This window comes from Boleophthalmus pectinirostris, unplaced genomic scaffold (genome assembly GCF_026225935.1).
Source record: "Boleophthalmus pectinirostris isolate CB_2022bp ecotype Guang Dong unplaced genomic scaffold, ASM2622593v1 HiC_scaffold_12, whole genome shotgun sequence".
NCBI lineage: Eukaryota > Metazoa > Chordata > Actinopteri > Gobiiformes > Gobiidae > Boleophthalmus > Boleophthalmus pectinirostris.
In genome coordinates, this window is record NW_026571018.1 from 20,683,406 (window position 1) to 20,704,973 (window position 21,568).

The 21,568-nt window shown below is 38.4% G+C and overlaps 1 protein-coding gene across 1 annotated transcript in view; it reads right to left on the reverse strand.

Annotated features, from left to right (window-relative positions):
- Positions 1-282: 282 nt before the first annotated feature.
- nlgn2b (neuroligin 2b) overlaps positions 283-21,568 on the reverse strand; it is a 62,094-nt gene continuing 40,808 nt past the window's right edge. Inside the window, 6 exon segments of the mRNA XM_020930200.2 lie at positions 283-1,438; positions 1,441-2,189; positions 2,645-3,011; positions 3,178-3,331; positions 4,282-4,547; positions 8,063-8,248. Coding sequence (XP_020785859.2) covers positions 1,263-1,438; positions 1,441-2,189; positions 2,645-3,011; positions 3,178-3,331; positions 4,282-4,547; positions 8,063-8,248 — 1,898 coding nt within the window. The 3' untranslated portion in view covers positions 283-1,262.

The following is a 21,568-nucleotide window of genomic DNA, read 5'->3' on the forward strand; positions in this document are numbered from 1 at the left end:
TGGCACTTTTCTGATGATATTTCCTTTTGTAGAATACAGTCAGGGTAGGCCTCTCAGACGTCCACTGGACGCCAGCATGAGAGGAGCTTTGTCACAGTACTTGGCACCAAGAATGCTGGTAAAAACGAGATATCAGAATATCTTTTTTCATTCATATCCTTACAATTTATTAATAATACATCATTTACATTTGTGTTTTTGTATAAAAGACTCCAAAAGGAATAAAGAGTCTAGTAGTGATTGCAATAGAGAGAAGGGAATGTGAGATGGATAATGCAGTGGTTTAATAAAAAGAGCTACAAGGGCATATGCACAGAGAAAGTGGTGTGAGGCCGTAAATGGAGAAGCAGTTAAATGGGCCGAGATGCGGATAGAGACAGAGATAATGAGTGAGAAACAAATAAAGTAATGGATGTGATTAGCGCCTGTGTGGCCCAGATGCAGCCCAGTCTAATGGGCAGCCTGGATTCAGGTCGCACCCCACACGCTGAGTGAGTCAGTTTATCCAGGAACGCCCAGAGGAGCCAGCCCCAATCTGGAAACGGCATCATCACTACATAGATCTATGAAGCAAGACTCTGGTATTATACAGTATAATACTATACATTGATTTGTAAATATAAAAAATACATTTCATAATGAAGGACGACGCTCAGCTGTCACATTCTTGTACTGCAAACAGTACATTTCTCATATCTCTAAACCAGAACGGAGACAGCTTTGGGGACAAAGTGCTCAATGCGTGGTGCCAAATTACACTTCCAGATTGGGCCTTTAAAGCTGCAGTTTGTAGGTTTCAGGAAATCTCTTCTTTATGACACACAGCTTGTTAAGCATATGCCGCCTCGTTCAAAGCAGCCCCTAAACCATGAATGAAAATGGTTATTTGTATTCTATGTCAAACATAGTTTTACACTGACACAACAACACATGATCAAAACAACTAAGCTACACATAAGTTGCCTGATTGACTGTGATAGGCTTTCTACCTCTGACGGGGGCTATGAGCTTAAAGCTGCACTTTTGGCATCTCAAAACACCAAATACAGAAAGCTGTAATGAGGCAAAGCTGCAAGAACCAATGGCAAAGAGCATTTGAACACAACGTCCTTTGATTGTTGTCCTCATGTTGAGGTGTTCCTGAATGTGAAACGTACAAACTGCAGCTTGAATGAGGGCTGAATGAGAAGAGACAAATACAAAGGGTTGATGGTGGAGCAGTTTTGTGGTATGTCTCTGTGAGCCCAGAGTTGTGCGTGGTCCTATACTCGTGTGGTAGAGTGTTGGTGCGGCAGAGCATTGTTGCTGTGGCTGGGAACAGGAGTACCAGAGGGGGCCGGGACAGGTGGGTAGGTGTTGAAGGGGTGGAGCGGCTGCATGCTGCTGATAGTGCTGGGGATCATAGTGATGGTGTTGGCTGTCATCAACGGCACATCTCGGGCGCTCTCCTCAGGGCAAGAGTGTAGTCAGGGGGGCACACGGGGGGCCGCAACGTTTCCAGGTCACCGTGTACACCGCGGGAAGGGAGGGGGGTCCCATGCTCCAGCTCCACTCTCTGCTGCTTCATCTGCAGTGACATCAGCTCCTCCTCCTGACTCAGGGCCAGGTCGTTGTGAGGTGGGGCTCCTACCACTCCCATACCCACACCCATGCCCATAGTGGTGCCCCTCTGAGGGGACAGGCGGCGGTGGCGCCTCTGCATGAGTTCATGCCTCTTATCACGTTTGTAATAGAGTGCAGCGAAGGCCAGGACGTTTAGAAAGAGCAGAGAGGCTCCCACAGCCACTGTCACGCTCAGCTCTGTGGAGTAGTCCCGTGTTTTCTCAGGGAAGGGGGGAGTGCGCGGGGGCTCAGAGCTTTCGGGGTCTGGGTCAGGAGGGTACGTGGAGATGATAGGCTGACGTGTGGAGCGTGTGCCAGGGTTGGGCCTGATGCGATTGGGACCTACAGGAGTCACTGGAGTTTTCACAGAGCTGATGATCTCGTGCTGAAGGCCGTGGAGGTGTGGCACCAGCTCCAGCCAAAAGGCCACCTTATTGGCCCGATAGTTGTCCCGGACACGAGGCTTCAAACCGATGTGTAGGTACTGTTTGTCTTTTGAACTGAACTTGGTCCAGATGACCTCCTCAAAGCGGTTTGGTTTTGTGTGAATAAAAGTGGTGTCCTGTGGAACAGGTAGGTTGGGATCTCTGAAAGAAAAAATATAGCACCAGTTTTAAGGCCAGACACTGCATGGAAATACAGAAAAATCTTACATTTAGAGGTAATAATTTGAACCATTTTGGTGGCTTTTGTATTTTTTCACCATTTCATGTTTTCATATGCAAAAAGGATTTAATGTGTAAAAATGGCACACATGTCACATACTAGTATCTGGAACAAAATAGATGAAGTCAGATCTAAATTCTTGTCTCATTTTGTTGACATATTAGGCACACAAACATGTTACAGGAGGAATTTTGGATACCCTATTTAAGTAAACTAGATATTACTGAAAATAAATAAATAAAAAACTAAACCGAAAAATCATATGAAGAACTGTTGATGAATAATGCCTACAAAACGTATATTTATTAGTTTAAAGTTGAAAGACAAACAAAAATACATAATTTCTAATACAGTATTATTAGAAAAGCATACATACCCTGTCTTTGCAAAGTTGGTCCAATACGTCATGACCACTGCACTTAGCATCACATCATTTTTGCTGAAGTTGCATGGAAACAGGTCAGTGGCACCCACCATGGGGATCCCAAACACATAGGGGATCTCATCTCCATGGGCAGCGTCAGCCCACTCTGGTCGGGCCTCGGTCTGACAGTGGTGGTGGAAGGTGTAGAAGTAGACAGGCGACTGGAACTCTGCATGCAGCTTCGCTGTGGCAACGGCGGGGGCCACCCACTGATGGTCTGTGAACAGGGCCAGGAGGGTCTTCCTCCGCATGTCGCTGTTGTCCCTGTCAGCCCAGTCTGTGTACATGAACTTAATGGTCTCCCTGAGGATACCTTTACCTTGCCAAAAACAGGAAAGCCAAATGAGAACTCACTGTTGAAATAAAGCATTACATGTCATGAAGAGCAGTTTTTCTGTACAACTGTTACAATAGATAAATCAATTTAAGCAGATAATTAAAACTATTAGTAAATACATAGAGTGTAAAATGAAGTATGGTCTGACCATCTGGGTATCCGTAGAGGTTGTCCACAAAGTTTGATATGGTGTAGTCAAATGAGGCAGCTGAGATCCCGTCTTCTCCTTCACTGTCATCCACAAATTTCAGACCCTCTCCCTGGTTCACTCCCAGCAAGATGTCATAGTTCAGAAACTCACCCTGTGTCAACAAAGCACAGTATAACAGCATAATATTTAAATTTTAAACATGCAACGAAGCGAGTACAAAAATAACACTTCTGTCAAGGATATATTTATAAGAGATTTTGTAGCTGGAAAGCTGAAATGCTGCTCATATTTTATAAAACGTACTTCAGTGTAAGTTTTGAGAAAATACAAGTTAAGTTAAACAAGATCTAAACAGTTTCAATATGGCTGTACTCTACCAATCTCTAATTACCAGAAAATACTGTCAGAACTAGAGGTAGGATATACATTGGAAAAAAAAAAAAAGAATATTGAAGTTGATTTTTTGTAGATAATTAGAATATTTAGTATATCATCTACAATTTAAAAGTTCCTCAAAAAGAGAGAGAAATCACTACTGTAATGCTCCATGTGGTTATGTGGTTAAATTTACAGTCCATTCACATTTTGTGCTCAGTCAAAACATTTACGCAACACATTTAGCACATTCCTAATGCCTTGGTAGAATACTGTCAGAATGGTGTTATCAAGATACTGTAAAAAAGATGGAGTTTTTTGTTAATATCCCCCACCCCTAGTCAGAATATATTTCATAATCACATTTTTTTAACATGTAAAAAAAACTATTGCATTTCTGTTCTGTATTTAAAAAAACAAACAAAAAAAATCTTTATTTTCAAACAATTATTATTGTTTGAAAATGATAAAGCTCTGGAGTGATCCATGCATTTAATTTTGTTTGCAAAATTCCTGTTCATATGGTGCTTTTCTGCCTTAGAATTCTGTCATTGTTTAACAGGGTTAGGTTAGGTTACTTCAGCTTAAACCCTTTTGGTCATGGTCCAAATGGGGTTGTAGTCTATGCCCTTGTATCGCTGCAAATGACCGAATAAACTGCTAGTACTACTACAACTACAGTTTGAGTAATATCTGTACCACAAGATCACCAGTGTCAGCTCTGACCTGCTGCATAAGAATCTCGGGGTCATCTGGCACCACATCTCCATCCACCACAGGCCCAAAGGCAATGTGATATCGAGCCGGCTGGATGTCCTGATCCACCAGCTCCCGGAAACTCTTCCTCCTCAGGCAGTCCACTAGCTCTGCCATATCGCCTAGGTTACAGCCCACCTTCTTAGCCAGGGTCTTAGTGTACATCATGGGCTGGTAGTTGACCGACCAACTGGAAATGGCTGAACCGCTTTGTGCTATGGCTCTCTGGAACAGGCCTGTTGGAAGACGAGTATATCCATTATTAAAGATGCACTATGTGGAGGATCCAACATGTTCTTGTAAATGAATGTCAAATGAATTTTGTTATTATAACGAGTTCTATGGTCCTGTACATTATCTGGTTTAACAGATCTGAGAGTATGACATCATCACATCATATAATATAAAAACTACCGATGGATATGTTATTGCTTTAATTGGAATGTTCCACAGTATGACATTAAACTTATCATAGAGACAAGCAGGTAACACGACCAGTCCAAGTAATAGGGGAGGCGACCATACTCACAGTAAGAGCAGGAGTGTAACAATATCCAAGTCTCACGATACGATATTGTCACGGTATGAACCTCACGGTACGATATTTATTGCGATATCATGGGAAAGCTCACGATACGGTGGGGAGGCTCACAATTAGGGATGTAACAATATCCATATCTCTTGGTACAATATTTTCACAATATTTTGTGGAGGCAAACAAAACTGTGAATATGCTACTTTTTCCTCTTAAAATGTCTTGACAAGACTTAATCCAAAGAACTAAGACTTAAAAGTGCTCAGAACTGTTATTTCTACATGTAGTCTACACTGAAATGGAGCAAAGGATCATGGTCTATGTAGTTCCCTCTGGTTCTTTTTTAGCTATTATTGCACCATAACTCTTCATTTAAGCAAAGAGACTTGTAATTCAATATATATTATGATTGTCCACGATATTATTGAGAGAACTTTGACGATATGATATCACAATATTTTGGTTATTGTTACATTCCTAAGTAAGAGTGCATTTTTTTTAAGGTATGTTTGAACAATAAAAACGTGTATTTAAATAAGTGCAGGAAAGATAAGTTTAATGCCATATTGTAGAACATTCCAAATAATTCCAAACATCTCCTAGGAGACAATAGGTGGCATACCACCCCCAGAAAATACCATAGCACATCTTCAGTGATGGGAAGAATACTTTCAAAATGTATTTAGTTACAAAATACTGAAAGCCCGCATTAAGATGTATTTTCTGATATATGGTCTAATCAAAGTACTCTATTCTGAATACTTATAATACTTTTTAAATTGAGGTGCATGTAAATTATAGTGTAAAAACGCAATATAGGATTAAAAACATCTTTATATTTGTTTCACTGTTTGTTATGCATTTCCTATAACTGATGGGAGAGAGAAAAATAACTCATGCCCTTTTTTGTTTTGTTTTTTTCCAAAATTTGTATTCTGAATATGTATTCTCGGTACATGTATTCAGTTACTTCCCAACACTGCACACCTTTAACAACATACAATCACATATTCTCTATCAGTTTAGCACAGTTTTCTTCCTGACACACTTAGCAGGCCTTGGAGAGCCAGGAGTGTGAGCGTGTTAAATAATGCATATGTTGGAGGAGGAGCAAATGTGGAGTAATACATATGAAGCAAGATGAAGGAGATACCCTGCTGCGTTGCATTGCCGGGGAAAAATCTTTTTGAATGTTACAGCCAGGGAAAAATATGCTCCCATTACATATGACCAGAGACAGCGAGAAGAGAAATGGCGGCGAATCAACGCGCAGCAGTGGTCTTGATGTGTCAGATAATGCCAGTGAGGAGATAGATGGCGAGGCGAATAGAAAGATGCTTCTTGAACTGTTGCGCTATTATGTAAAATGGCTTGTGTCCCTCTATTTTATCTGCAGATTCTGTCATTAATAATTAAGCCCCCCACCCCCCTTTGCCATATTCTGCATGTGCCCCACCCCCGTTCCTCTCCCTGTGAAATCAATTAGGAAGGCTCTCGGAGGCAGCCCATCTCTCATCCGCTCATACAGTACCTCCACAAACTGTTCAACTTTTTTCACACTTCCAGCCATTACAGTCTGACTTCAAAATGGATGCTCCATGGATGCATGCAGTGCAAACTGAGTAGAGGATCTGCAAAATAAATGTTCCCCAAAAGCAAGTATACTTTGAAAATGCTTATAATTTATGCTATAGCAATGAAATGTTGCTTTGTATTGTATAGATATGGCCAAATAACCATCATCAGCCACAACTAGTTCAGCAATAAAAAAATATATAAATTTTCAAATAGATTACTGAGTAGAGTGAAGTATAGAACACAGTGGCACTATGTAACTTTTTATTGATGGGGGTGCATAAGTACACAAGTTTAATGCTGTACTGTGAAAGTTACCAGGCAAAGCCATAACTTTTCCATGGAGAAAAACAGGTGGTTGACTGTCACAGTCCTCAGTCTAGTAATAGTAATAGTCTAGTATAATATTACAGTTTACTGATATCGATATAGTAAAGTAGGAGAGGAAATCCCTTTTAAGTATTAGATTCAAGACATTATAAACCAAAATCTGATGACTCCTCAAATGTTAAAATCCCAACTGCATACAGCTAAATTAAATACATTTTAACTTTTATCATTAAGGAGTGACATGCATAATATTTGACAAAACCAAAAATAGCAAGACATTTCTTCTTATTATAGTGTGAATGTAAACTTTAGTTGATCAAAAATTAAATCTGATCTTTATGGTCAGGTTGTGTTAAAACAAAAAATTTAAGAAACAGACCAACAGCAGTGCCTCCAGCTAGCTTTACCACACTAAGGAATGTTGATGGCATCATCTGAAGGTATCAGGTGCCTAGACAGGATAGGTTTCATTTCAGAAAGACAATTTTTGTTGGCATAGTTGAGTGATTTGAGCTCCATGAGGAGTGACGTTATTTGGGATTATCTCAGAGCCTGTGTCCCTAGGTGCAGAGTGTGGTGGGGAATAACCTACTGTTTATATCCATCTGTCAGCCCAGTCCACCGCGCCACTCGGCTCTCACAGTTTATGGGGATATCCTCATGCATATGTGTCAAAATCCAAACATGGGCTTTCTTTTGCATTGTGTTTATTATCCCAGCTACCAGTGAAAGGAAAGAATTGGGTTTTGAAGTGCATATAGTATATATTGAATAGGTAGTTTTTTAGTATTACAGAAGTGCTTGTTGCTGTGCTCTAGGCATAAGTTTGAGAAAAGGTGGAAGTAGTACTCCAAAGCTATATTTTTGACAATTAGCATTACAAATATATACATTTGCAGAAATATTTTTAATATCTTAAAAAATAAATAGTAATAGCGAATAGTGAGTTTCAGAAAAGAAATAATAGTAGTGGTAGTAATAATTAACATTAACATTGGCAGGAACAAAGGACAGGATGAGAACATTTTCCACCTTGGATATGGAAGAAAAGTGTTTTTCGTGAAACAAACTCTCAATGACACACAATATGTGGGTTCATTCTGCTGCAAGCTCACTGGTGTGTTTGTTTTTTGAGCTGTTGTAAAAAATAAAAACAGAAGGAAGCAAGATTCTTATTCTGCTTTTGGTAAGCGTTGCAGTTTAGTAATATGTCAAAATACAATGTGCTTTATTTTTAAAATTAAATAGTATTTTTGTAAAATGTGTATGCAACTCATCCTGTGTTGATGTGTTGATTAAGCGTGGCCTCACCTTCAGAGTGGTGTGACAGGATCAGGAGGTTCACGCAGGCCGCCCCTGCTCCAGAGCCAAAGATGGTGATTCTCTCTGGGTCTCCTCCAAAGTGCCCAATGTTTTCATTTAGCCAGCGGAGAGCCTGGATCTGGTCCAACAGGCCATAGTTCCCCTTCGCTGACTGGTCCCCTGTGCTAAGAAAGCCTGCCGGCCAAAACAACAACGAAAAGAGAAGAAAAAATGAAAAGTGCTATAAGTGTCAGACAACAAGGTAATCCAAGTGCATCTCAAACTATTCTTTTAAGCGGAAGATGGCAACCTGTCATTTTCAAGAACTGCTCCAGCTCCTGTGAAGCCGGCTGAGATTTTAACACTGTAAGCTATGCCAAATTACTCATTTTTAATACACACACTACAAATACAGCACAGTTAGGGTGAGATGAACAGAAGGGAACATGTCTCAACAGTAGGTAAACACCCACTAAATGTTAAATTAAACTGAACAAACTATCACTGGTATGAAACAAAGTGTACATAATGTCTATTCAGTGTCTAATAATACATAAGGATTCTAATAGGAGCCACTCAGCATCACTGTAATTATGTAATTAACACACTTGCCTATTGGCAGCCATTGTGACCAGCAAGCTCTCTGTAAAAAGGACAATGATGTGAAAGATTTTATGCTGTACTAAATATTGCTATGGAAGTAGTTTAATGCATTAGCCATTTTTATAAGCAGGTGAATGTATGCAGTGTGTGGTTTGCTACTCGGATAAGTCAAAGTTCAGTAACAAAGAGAAAAACCTTTATTTTGTAGATCAATGGTGTCTGTGAAATGCTAGGGTAGATATTGAACACTCTCAAAATCAAAGAAATTAAACCAGAGCAACATAACTCCTGCCACAGGGGGTCAGTAAAGGAACATATGATTGTTTTAGTGAACTCTTTACTGTTCTGGTAATGATGCTAGGTGCTCTATTCATGGATATGGCATATATTCTATTATGGAGAAAAGTCCTCACAATATCCATCAAATCAAAAAGGAATCATTTGCCTGATAGATCTCTCACTGGTGCTCAGGTCTGGGCACTATATCAAAAAATCCAATGCCAATTCTCTGCTTGTGCTCTTAATTGTTAAAGTGAGGCAAAAAAAAATTGGCTCTAAAAGTTTAGATTAATTTATATATAAAATGTTTGAGGTAAATTATGGCCTGTGTCTAACCTGCTCTACTCTATTTTCCATGAGAATAAGACCAATGGAGCATGAGTGTTGATCCTGTGATTGATATTCTATGGAGACCGCTGTGTAGGTGCTGCTCAGGATGCTGAGGTAATGAGAGCCGGTTAGCAGCCACTGATGTGTGCCTCTGACAGAGACTAATGTTCCCTAATAGACCTGTAGGGCCCAGGCTCCCATTTAAAAATAAACCACACAAGATACAGTATCCCCAAAAGGAAAATAGGGCTCAGACACTCAGGTAAGCATCCTATTGCTGTTTCATCTCCAAGCTCCAGGGGATCTCTATATCAGCATTACATGAATGATTGTGGGCTGGATGATACAAAGATGTAAGTATTAATGCCATATTTTAAAGGAACGTATACAATGATAGAAGCACGTTAACTCTTTGTTCATGAGGTGTATTGTATTGCTGAATATATTATATGGTTGCATATGTATAAGCCTGTCAAAATATCACATTTTGAAGAGCAATATATTTATAAGTAAAAATAATACAATATTGCCATATGTCAAAAATAAATTAATAAATATAATATTGAATGCCATTATGCCACTGCCATGATAACCCTAAAGCAGGATTTCACACAAAAATTATTCTGTATGTACAGTATTGTTAATGAACGCAAGATAAAATATATAAATGTAAAACTTAATGAGTCATGGAAGTTGTTTATTCAACCCTCTACAGCTCAGTTATTATTGTAGTACTGAAAAATTGCAAAAAGTCCCCTACTAGTACAAATAGAACGTAGTCACAATAAATACTGATTCCAAAAATAACTGTTCCATTTTTCATGAATTGAACAATAAGTTGATATAGTATTTATCATGATATTATGATAATATGATATGTTAATACAATGATAAAACCACAATGCTATATTGCTACACCACACTAATACAATATTTAAAATAATAATTTGATGTGCAACAGTCTTGGGCTTTTCATAAAGTTAATAAGAAAAAGCTTACTGATTATTTTTGTATTGCACTTCACAATTTAAAAAACTATGTAGTGTTTGATGCTCTACATGAAATTTCCTTCTATGACAAAAAAATAAAATAAAAATCTTGAATCTGAATCTAAATCTAAATTGAATCAGAGTAAATTCTTGTGAGTTACATGGTGCAATACAGTCACGGATAACTGTCCACTTGTACTAACACAATATCTATTGGAGCTACTTTTATTACTACAAGCACTACAACCTCTAACAACTACCTAATCAAAATAAAATTCAGTTTTACAGAAGAAGGCATACATTTGGAATTAAAAAAATACTGTACACTTGAAATGCTTGGGTGTTTATAATTAATTAAGCGCACATAATGAGACTTTTGGATACATAGTTGATTTGACATTGTTCTTTCTCGTCGGGTTCGTCCTGTTCTTACAACCTGATGCATAAAGTTAATAGAGTGAGGCAGAGCATAGCCAGCACCGAGGGGACTGTTTGTCATATGGTGGAATCTGCAACAGCCACTTTGTGTGCACTTTGAACCTAACAGTTGTTGTAACAGCTGGCCAACAAACTACCTGCTGCCAAATACTTCCTGAAAATGGGACATAAATATATGCATTTGTACTAATAAATGTACTAAACAGTTCATAAACTGTTTGTTATACTAAATTGTTATACTATGGGAATACATTTGTGCAGGATAAATATTTGGCCAGACAGAAAGTATGAGACACTAACTTGTAGAGGATTAAAACTATAATGTTAGAGATTTTGGAGAGCCTAAAGCAGCTGAGGAGCAGATGGCCCAGGAGGACAGTCAGCACACTGTACAGAGCAGAGAGTGTGTTTGTGGAGGTACTGATGAAGCCTATGATGAGGCCATCATGATAATGAATGTACCATTACAACAGGCAACTTGGATAGACTTGCTAAATATGCCACAGTGGGAACATTTACATGGCTAATAGAAATCAGAAAACTACAATAATCCAATATCACAAGAGTTAGATAAGATTTTTGGTCAGTGTTTACATGCACAAGAGAAATCTGATCATCAAAATCTTTTAGAGTAACAGTTGTATTTGGAAGACAAAGTAGAATCATTTCCTAACATACTGTAACTTTTCCAATCTTTAACAGTTTTTCTTTCATTTTTGTTTTTGCCACATTTGCCATTTTTTGCATAATTTTCCTGGTGAAAACCTGCACAGGTATGAACAATCAGAATTTAAATCTGATTAGATTAAATGTAACTGTAACTGCAATAGTTTACAACTTCAAGGTGTGCTTTGTGCATTTTGTGAGTTCAATACTGCCATACTGTGGAGCATTCCATACAAAGGAAAAACAGCTCTATGGAGACAAGCAGGTACATAACAAGGTACATAGTATGTGTTTAACTTAAGTCAAGACAATAATTGAACATACTGATCAATGAATAGAACAAGAAGCAAAAATGTGCTCGTGCATGTATGTCCTTGGAATAGGAACATGACGAGTCACAATACCAAAAACGCAGCTCTCACAGGTCTGGGGTTCTGGGAAAATTGAAATTGGCAGAGGTGTACACAAATACAGATGATAATTACCAAAATGCTAATTCATTATGGTTGACACAAGTTTTCATAGATACATAGATTCAACAGACAACAGTGTGTTTTTATGTCAGTGTCACGAGTGTGGTCATAAATATATGCATGACTTTAATATGGCGTGTGCTATAGCGCTATAATCCCTGGTTCATCTCCTATTGACTGGACATTAGCCGGAGTGAGTGACTAGGGTAAGATATGAGCACTGACCTGTGTTGCCACACCACCACAGTGTGTGTATGTGTGTGTGTGTGTGTGTGCCCGGTCGAGTGCCGTGCTGCCTGCCACAGTTGCTTGGCAACTGTCCAGAGCTTCAAGCAAAATGATATGGACAGACACTCGCCAAAGCACTTGCATACACACATCTAAGCACTTATATATTCAAGTACACAAACAGACACACATAGACACACAAACATGCAGCCAGGATGTGGCTGTCTTTGCCTTTACAAGGGCATCATGAACAAACACACTTAGCATTTTCATTTGTTATTGAAGATATGTTTCGCGTGGTCTTCTGGTTTGTCTTTCACTAAGTTTTCATTCTGATTCCCTCCATCTGCTGAGTGGAGCTTCCTCCTGACTTTAGTGCTGATAGCAGCAGTTTATCAGGATGGACTCATGCATATTCAACACTGGCTTTAGGTAAGAGCCAAGCAGCTGTGAGGAGGGTCTCCTGACTCACACTTCATATGCAGACAATGGACAAGGAGGAACAAAGGGTGGTCTCCAACTGGAGGAGGGAAACTTCAAATGTTATTGCAAGAGACTGTTACCTACAAGTTACAAAGGCTCCATTCAGACTGCAATGTCTAATGATTTATTCACAGATAAGACAGAAGCACACAATACCTTGTGTAAACTACTGTCCTGAACTGACCCACAGATGCAGTAAAATATAAAACAAAATATAATAATAATTATTATTGCTCAGACAAAATTATACATGTTCTGGCTTCAATAGTCAATGTACAGTACTATACTGTACATATTACTAAGGCAGAGTAGGTAGTTATGAACATCTCAGGAGTGATCAACACAGCTCCCTTAGTTTAATAATATTCTTGAAGAATTTGATTAATCAAAATGCACTCAAACCTTAAGCAGCTAAAATGAATTAAAGTTTGTTAAGTGATCTTGTGTCATGTGCCCTTTTAAATATACTTCATCTGCTGGTCAGTGGTATGTCTTTAATGAAAAGTGATTCTGATTCTGTTCTGCAATGTGATCCGTCATGTATCTAACTGACAATTCAAACAATAGATTTTTAAAGTTTGGCCAAAACCTGTGCAGGTCACTGGGCACATTCTGGGACAAAGAAGAAGAAGAGGATGAAAAACACACAGGAGACGTGAAGCAGGCATGAGGCTGAATCTTGCCCAAAGCTACTGTCAGACCCAAAATGACAGAAAGGTGAGCGAGCGACAGTGAAGGACGTATTTGATAATGTCAGTGCATCATCACACCTAAGAGGATGAGAGGTGTCGAAAACAAGTGCCGAAAAATATTGCCTTTTGATACACAGAGGGAAGGTGATTGAAAACAGGAAGATACAAAACAAAGCAGTCTTTCTACGTGACTCACCAAATTAATAAGGCAAAAATCACACAACAAAACGGAAAAAAACCCTTAGCAGATGGTGAATAATTCCTGCACAAAGGAGCGGTTTTCATGTTTCAGATGCAGCATGTTTGATGGTTGTGGATTGCAGGCTAACCTTAGGAATTATTGAGAGGATATGAATGCGGTTATGCACAGATGAAACATGACAAGATGACTTCCGGTGAGTCGTTTGGGTGAAGAGAAATGTGTTCCCTGTCACTGGAAAGAGTTTGTTTACTGGTGAGGAGGTCTGGAGTAGAACACAGATTAAATCAGCCTAAAGCTTTTGTGTTTTGTAAAAAGGTTACAGGAAAAAAACAAACAACAAACTCATGTGTACTGTTGTATCTGTAGTATGAAATCATGATCCAGAGATCATATTATGACAAATCTAGGAAATATGCAGATGTGTTAAAAATCATATGTACATGAAAATATATATTTATACTTTTTAATGGTGTTTTAATTCTGAAATTGATGAATCGATTCTAAAATGCTTTTTGGAGTCTTTAGCACATGAATTCAGTTTAATTATTTTGAGCTGCATCAAACATAGACAAAAATCTTCAAATACATGTATAGTCTTAAAACAAAACAATCATCGAGAGAGGTAAAATCTCATTACTATGAAATGCAATATGTTCCGGCAGAAGCCCAAGGGAACAACAGACATATGGTTGACTATATTTTCTGTTTTTAAATTACTTTCACTTTTTTTCTGTTCACGGAGAGGTGTCTATTGTCAAATGAAATCAGTTAAAAAGTTAAAACTTTACAACGCAATCAAAAAAACAAAACACAAAACAAAACAAAACAAAAAAACAAGCAGTTGTTAGTTCCGTTACAGTCAAAATGAATCTACATTTATAAGCTTCTCGCTGCAAAAAGAAAAGGCTTTGCAATAAATAATTCTCACCCTCAATACATGCAGGTAAATGTCAAGATATCTAAACCAAGCATTCATAAAGGGACTGACAGAAAGATCTGATTTACAGTGGAGTTCAAATATTAGGACTATTATTCCAGTGAGAATCAGCTGAGGTTCACAGAGAGAACTAGCTGGCAGGTCGCCTTCAATTATGCATCATGCTGTATGTCAAGTACAAGCTGGAATTAAATTATACCTTGTAATTGGGCCTAGTCCTGCTGAACTAATATGATTTTAGTACGTCACCTATAGGCTCCCAATGACACTGTATTCATTACCTGACGTATAGCTTTCAATTTCAGCCCCCAGAGGCCCATTCTCATGCACCCAGGCTGTGTCGTAAAACTGTGCTGTCACTTACATTTCAAAGGCAATACTTCAGACAGTACACTGACAGGAGGCGGTGAGGTTCAAGGATCAGTGGCAATAACACCAGGGGAATTCTGATGGTTGCAATCAGACTTAAGCAGTTTTTACCCCTCATTCTAGAGTAAGACAATGATATATTAACTAACCATTAACATGCCAAGAATAACAGTAATAGTCAGTAGTTTGTCTCGAGTACTCCCTAAGCTTTGTCTCACTCTTCAGGTACCCCGTAATTTGGGTCCTAGACAAAAAAAGTCTTTAAGGACGATATTTTTGCCAGTTATTACCAAACTAGTATACACACTTATTTTAAATGTTATGATTTCCATAATAGAGAAAGAGAGCGAGAGGGAGAGAGAGACTTTGATGGTCACATTCACAATTATGCAGTTTTTCTACAGCTAAACAATGATATATTAAGTAATGACACACAGGCCAAGAAGAAAAGAATCTTCTAACTAATTATCACATGGGAAAGATTCTATTCAGAATTTTAATTAAAATCCATTTTCTTTTGAATTAGTGATTGTAGGTGGCTGGGTAGTTTATTGTAGTAGTCAGTTAATTACAGGAATTGTAGAAACAATGGATAAAAACAACTATTAAGTATTACGCCCACTCTCCAGACATGTTTATGGATGGGCGCACCCAGAATGGACCCAGGTCAAAACAAGGAGGACATGCAAACTCCACTAAGCATGCAGATTGAATGGTACAAGGACAGAGCCCATAACAGTAAAAAAAACAAAAAAAAACACTCTACTACCAGACAGCTCATAATAATTTATCCTGTATCAATAAAATGATTTGTACTGTCTGTAATTTTTGAAAGGAAGGGCTGGAGGTAATTATGAATACATTATTGCATTTAATTTAATTAACCTTTTTCAGCTGATTTATTTCAAACTGGTACTTGTAATTGAGTATAATTTTGACCACGTAAATTTATTTCATTACATTCACTGCTGTCTCTGCTCCCCTATACACAGACACAGACACAGACACAGACACACACACACACTGCATCGCCTGCTCTGATTGGCTAGAGCTCAGAGATCACACAGATTGTGATTTATCATGTTTTTGTGAAACTGACTGATCAAAAATGCAAATAAGATGTGTTAAAAGTAACTAGCGACTACTTTCAGTGACATTTTTACCCTGTAACTGTAATTTTACTTAGTCTTCAGTACTGCAGCTTACAACACTCACCTTCCCTGTCCCCAAATCACTGTATTTGATTACCATACATCAAGTAGCACTTACTATAAAAATATGTGTTGTTTTTCACTACAGCTCACTAAAAGGGTTGTCTAGCTTTGAGCTGAGTGTGGGCGTGTTTCATTTGGATCTGAGGACTGCCGAGTTGAGAGGAGACAGTGGTCTAAACTCAAATGGTAGCACAAATGTTTATTGGCTGGGAGTACAGTATGTGTCATGGCTAACGGGTGGTTTATGAGAACAACAGGATTTGAACTGCGTCCCAAGGCTCATTTACTTCAATAAGAGAGTATTGTTGAAATGCTGACACATCCTGACTAAACATCACACTTTGGGTTTACACTCTTGGCTAAAAATATCTTGTCTACAACTACTTTTACTGAAGATTTTCTTGTTTTAGAACATATAATGTTTCCCTATTATAATTTGCGTTTGGTGACCCCAGAGGTGAGTTTCCGCTTTGTTTTTGTCTATTAACATTAATGTCAGTAGTGGTAAAATTAGTAGGTATTTTATTACTAAAAACGCACATAACGTTTCTGGTGGAGGGTCCACCACCTGCTTGTCATACATTAAAAATATCTATCTTGCATTAATACAATTATGGGTATTTTTTGTTGCTAAAAATATTTGTTACTGTACACTCTCCACAGATCTGTAACTCACCAGGAGGTGAGTTGCTTGTCTTCACTGAGAGACATACGTTTAATGCCATACTGTGGAACATTTCAGGCAAAGCAATAAAATCTTCAGACAAGCAGGTGGTGGACTCTCAACCGGAAAGGTTACAGAGCGCAACTTTAAGTTTTGAGGCAAAGTTGTGAGTATGTATGTGGAACTTTTCAACATCTTAGTCACAGTCAGAGCCAGTGGTATCAACCTTTATATAAATAGTCTAGAGCAAGTATCAAACCGTATAAATTTTAACTTTATATAGGTTAGAGGGCAACCAACTCATATTCTGTGTCAAAGAGTTCACAGCAATAGTTGCAATGAATATTAATCTTTCTATGCACACACACACACACACACACACGCGTGCGCACACACACACACACTCACACACACGCACACACACATTTTGGTGTACAACTACTTTTATCTTAGTAAAATTTTAGAGTCTTTTTGCCCTCTAGGGGTCCTTTTGAAATGTTAAAGTTCAAACTAATTGCAGAATGGATGAATCCTTTTGTACAAACAATAGGCTTTAATTAAACGTTGACGTAGCTACAGCTTAATAGGTTGCTATGCCTTAGAAGAAGAAAGGTTTGAAGGAGCAGCGTTTCATCTCTTCCTCCTGAGGTGAAAAATGTTCTCTCGGAGCCCACACGACGGTAGGCCTCTCCCCAGAGTTCATTAATTAGTTAATTAGTTAATTAGTCAGAACAGATGGCTATGCAACACAAATCAGAAGGCTCCTCCGGCACAGGGCAGGAGGAAGGTGAGCCGCGACGCCATGGAGGGGGAAAAAATCTACTGTCACTAACCTCTGAACCAGCAGACATTTTCTAACCACTCACCCATTTTACTCCACTATATCCAGCCTCTGATAAATTCATGAGGCTATCTGGAGAAGGGCTATAGCATGCTAACATATGTACCAGTGGAGTGAGAGCATAAAAGGCTGCAGGAGTTATTTGAATGAATACTTAGCATCAGAGCCGATTTCAAAAAGCATTTCTGACGGTTTATTTTTAGCCCGTTCCCATCTCCCCCCTTCTGCTCTCTTTTTGCCTCCGTCTCTGCACCGTTCTCCCTCATCCGTCTCTATTCCGTGCTCCCTTCGTCTTATTCCTGACTCCTGATCAGTCTCTTAAAGGCACAGGCAGCCAAAGTACTACGGTTTTATCTGCAAGAACAGTCATTACAATCTGTACAGTAATAGTCATAATCACACTATCACACTTTTTAACAATCGAGTCTTATCACATGTAAACACCACTAGAAAGGCAGCAAACACAATTTATTATTAAAAGTAATATTTCCAAATTTGATATTGTTATACAAATACAGTATCACAAAATAAAAAGACCATGCATTCCAAGTCTCTTCTTTGCAAGATAACAACAGTTATATCTTGTGAGTTTGTAATACAGTGCTGCTTGAAGGTGTAAAATGACACACAATAGACAGATGACACCCTTCTTAAGTTTTGTTAACAACCATTAAAAAGATGAAACCCACATTTGTTTTGTTTTTTTTAACTATATTCTTGTTAAAGATGAGCAATGTAATTTTTCTGGAGTGGGCCTGGTATCTGCAGTTTGGCATTAAAATTACCTAACTGCCTATCTTGCCTTTATTAAATTGCAGCTATTTTATTGCTCAAAATTCCCAAGAAAAACATGTATTCTTACAGTGAGTAAACTTGCCTCTCAACAGATATGACCTGTAACTTGGTCTGATGGCATCACCTACTCCATCGAGTTAGATGTGTTAAATATCATACTGAGTAACATTCTAGGCAAACCAATAATATAAGGGAACAATTTTTTGATTGAGACTCCATCACCTGCTTGTTTCTATGGAGATCTCACTCCTCTAGCATGTTCCGTAGTCTGACATTAAACAGTTCTACCTTACATTTATTAAATTATAGGTGGTTTTATAGCTCAGAAACCCCTACTAAAATAGGCATTCTGACTGTGAGCAGGGTTTCCTCTCCACAGATCTGACATGTAACTTGTCTCCATGATTAATACCATACTGTGAAACATTCCAGACAAAGCATCTCCACAGAAATAAGCATTCCTCCACCAGAAAATGTACAGGTATAGGTATAGGTACAGGTTAAGGTATAGTATCCTAACATTTCTGGTACAAACATGGGAAATCTCAAAGTCCAAGAAGGATGCTGTTAAACATTCACATGGATAGTGCATTATTTATGTATGATTTACGCATCCATGCAGCACATCAAGACTATTACACATGCACGTGCAGCAATTAGCCTGCACACGGAAAAAATATGCAGGTTTATGGGACATGACATACATAGCAATAGCATACAAGCTTCATCTGCTTAATACAGTAACCCCTTTAGTGCCTATATCTGTACAAGAGGGTGTGCATGTTTTCACCCACACATTAAACTGTATCAAGACTTTTAAAGAATCGAGGACACTGCATCATCTTCTATAATCACTCAGCAGGATCACTCTCCACCTCTATTTATATACAGTGTGTGTTTTTGAGACGCTATGCAAAAGCTCTCATATAGTTACTAATGCATGTGAGAGCAGCGCAAATGTTAATGTGAACCCCTCTCAATATGGATCAGTCCGGATTAAAAGATGCATTCAAGATTTCACTCAAAGCTGCTGGATTTAAATGTGACAGGGAGTTTACCAAACAAGATTTTAAATTAGCATAAGATGGGATGAAATGATTTGATTTGTAGGGTAAATATCCTTTTTTAACCATGCCACTATAGGGCAACCTGTACCCCCATGAGAACACAGGAACAATATAAATAGAAGGCCCTGTGTGGGAACGATCCTGTCTCAACCTTCTTGCAGTGAGGTGAAAGTGCTAACCACTCAGCCACTGTGCCAACACCATTATGTACATACAGTACATGTAAATAAAAAAGCTCAAATAAATTCCATAACATTAGATTGTCCAAATATATTGTATAATGGAAGACATTTGATTAACAGCTCGATCTCATAATACACATGTTCTGCGTGTAATTTATATAAACACACTTTTGGATGAATAATGAATCATCATCAAAAAGGGGCAGTACCAATAGACAAAAAAAAAACCTAGAGGGCTAATGTAATTAAAACACATCTAAGAACGAAAGAAAGTGGTTCATACAGTCTGCCAAATTTCAGAAGCAAAAGTGTGTTTCACCAGATTTTGCCATGCACAAATAATAACCAGATGTGCACCTTAACAAGTCTGCCAAACCATTAGGTGATACTTTCCAGTTCATTAGCTGACTGGCACAGAGATCCATGTGGTTTGTTAAGAGCGTCAATATTGCTGTAAAACACGTCATAGAGCACACAATAATGACCCTCTCAGTCAAATATTTATAGTTTCATTTAAAACTAGATGTGATTACCTCACAAATATCACATGCATTACAGGTGCAGTCTGCATCACTACCTCACAGACTAGTGTGTCCTGGCATTGTCAATACGGCTCTGGATCATGTTACCCTTCGCCACAGCACTTGGATGACATCCTACATGACTCTCATTTCACTGTTTATTGTTATTCTGATATGTTGAAACAGACCTGATGCAATAAACAAGATTTGATTACCTAACCTGGCAACCGCAATGACTGTCGGAGATAGTGTGTATGCAAGCACCTCCAAAAGTTCACAGTCAGTGCAAATACTTGAACTCCACTGATTTTTGGTGCACAGGAGTACACATACACACATATACACATACACACATATACACAAACACACATGTACACATAGTTGGAAGTCACACACACAAAACTCTGACACAGAATGGACAAACAGAGATCCCCTTAATCCTGACATACACTGTCAGCCAACAGGCACATTGTAGTCCTGCTTTCTGACGTGTGCATAAACAGAATACTTCAGTCTATTTAGTTGAGTTACAATGTATTCACACGTTCACAAAGTCCTACAGCAACAATTTCACTTTACTTTTAGATGTCACATGCACCTGGACCCTGGCCTGCCAGAGTCCTTGCAGTATCAATGCGTCTGGTAGATGTTTCTATCAATTCAGTTTCTTCTGCAGCCAAGGCGAACGAACAAGGAGAAACTATTTAGACAAGTGCAGACTTGAGGTTAACATTGAGACACAAAACATTAAGTTAATTGTTTTTTTATACAGTTTATTTAATACATTTATTTTCTGATCTTCTTTAACTGAATGGAGAACTGTTCTTCACAGTTGTGAGAACATACTGTCACCATCTTGATTTTTGAAGAAAGAGCCTCTGTCAATCAGCTTGCCCACTTCAAACCAGACAGCCAATTGACTCATTGTCATTCATAAGGGGGTACATTAGCACCGATACACCTAGAAATGCATGTCTTCAGAACCAGAGAACATCCCTGGTTACTTATCTATTATAAATAAACAAGATATGGGGCATATACAGTATGCATGTTTCCCATCTGTATGTTGCTTTAAAGACTCTGACAAAATATTTTGACATTAATGACAAACATACAAATAAAAGGTGTTTCTCAGGGAGCTTTTGTACACAGAACAAACATGGCATAACGTGACATGAATGTTTTATTTTGAGTAATCTGTGTGTATCATTTTTTATCACTGTGCGTTTATGATGAATTGTGCATTCATGTATGTCATGTGCAGCTATATTTAATGCCTAAAGGGAATAGGGAAGCACTTACATCCTCTGATCTGTTGCATCAGTTGTGAAAGCTTACAACAGTCACTATTGGTTGCCACAACTCAAAAATACATGATCATCCAGAATAGACATGTGTAATTGTGTGCATGTGGACAATTCCATTCTCTATAGTAGTGAAATGAGAGAGATAAGATTTGTTCAGAGCTCAACTCTAAAGACTATTTTGAGACAGTATGACCCATGCAATAGAGACAGATACAATCATTATTGGAATGGACAA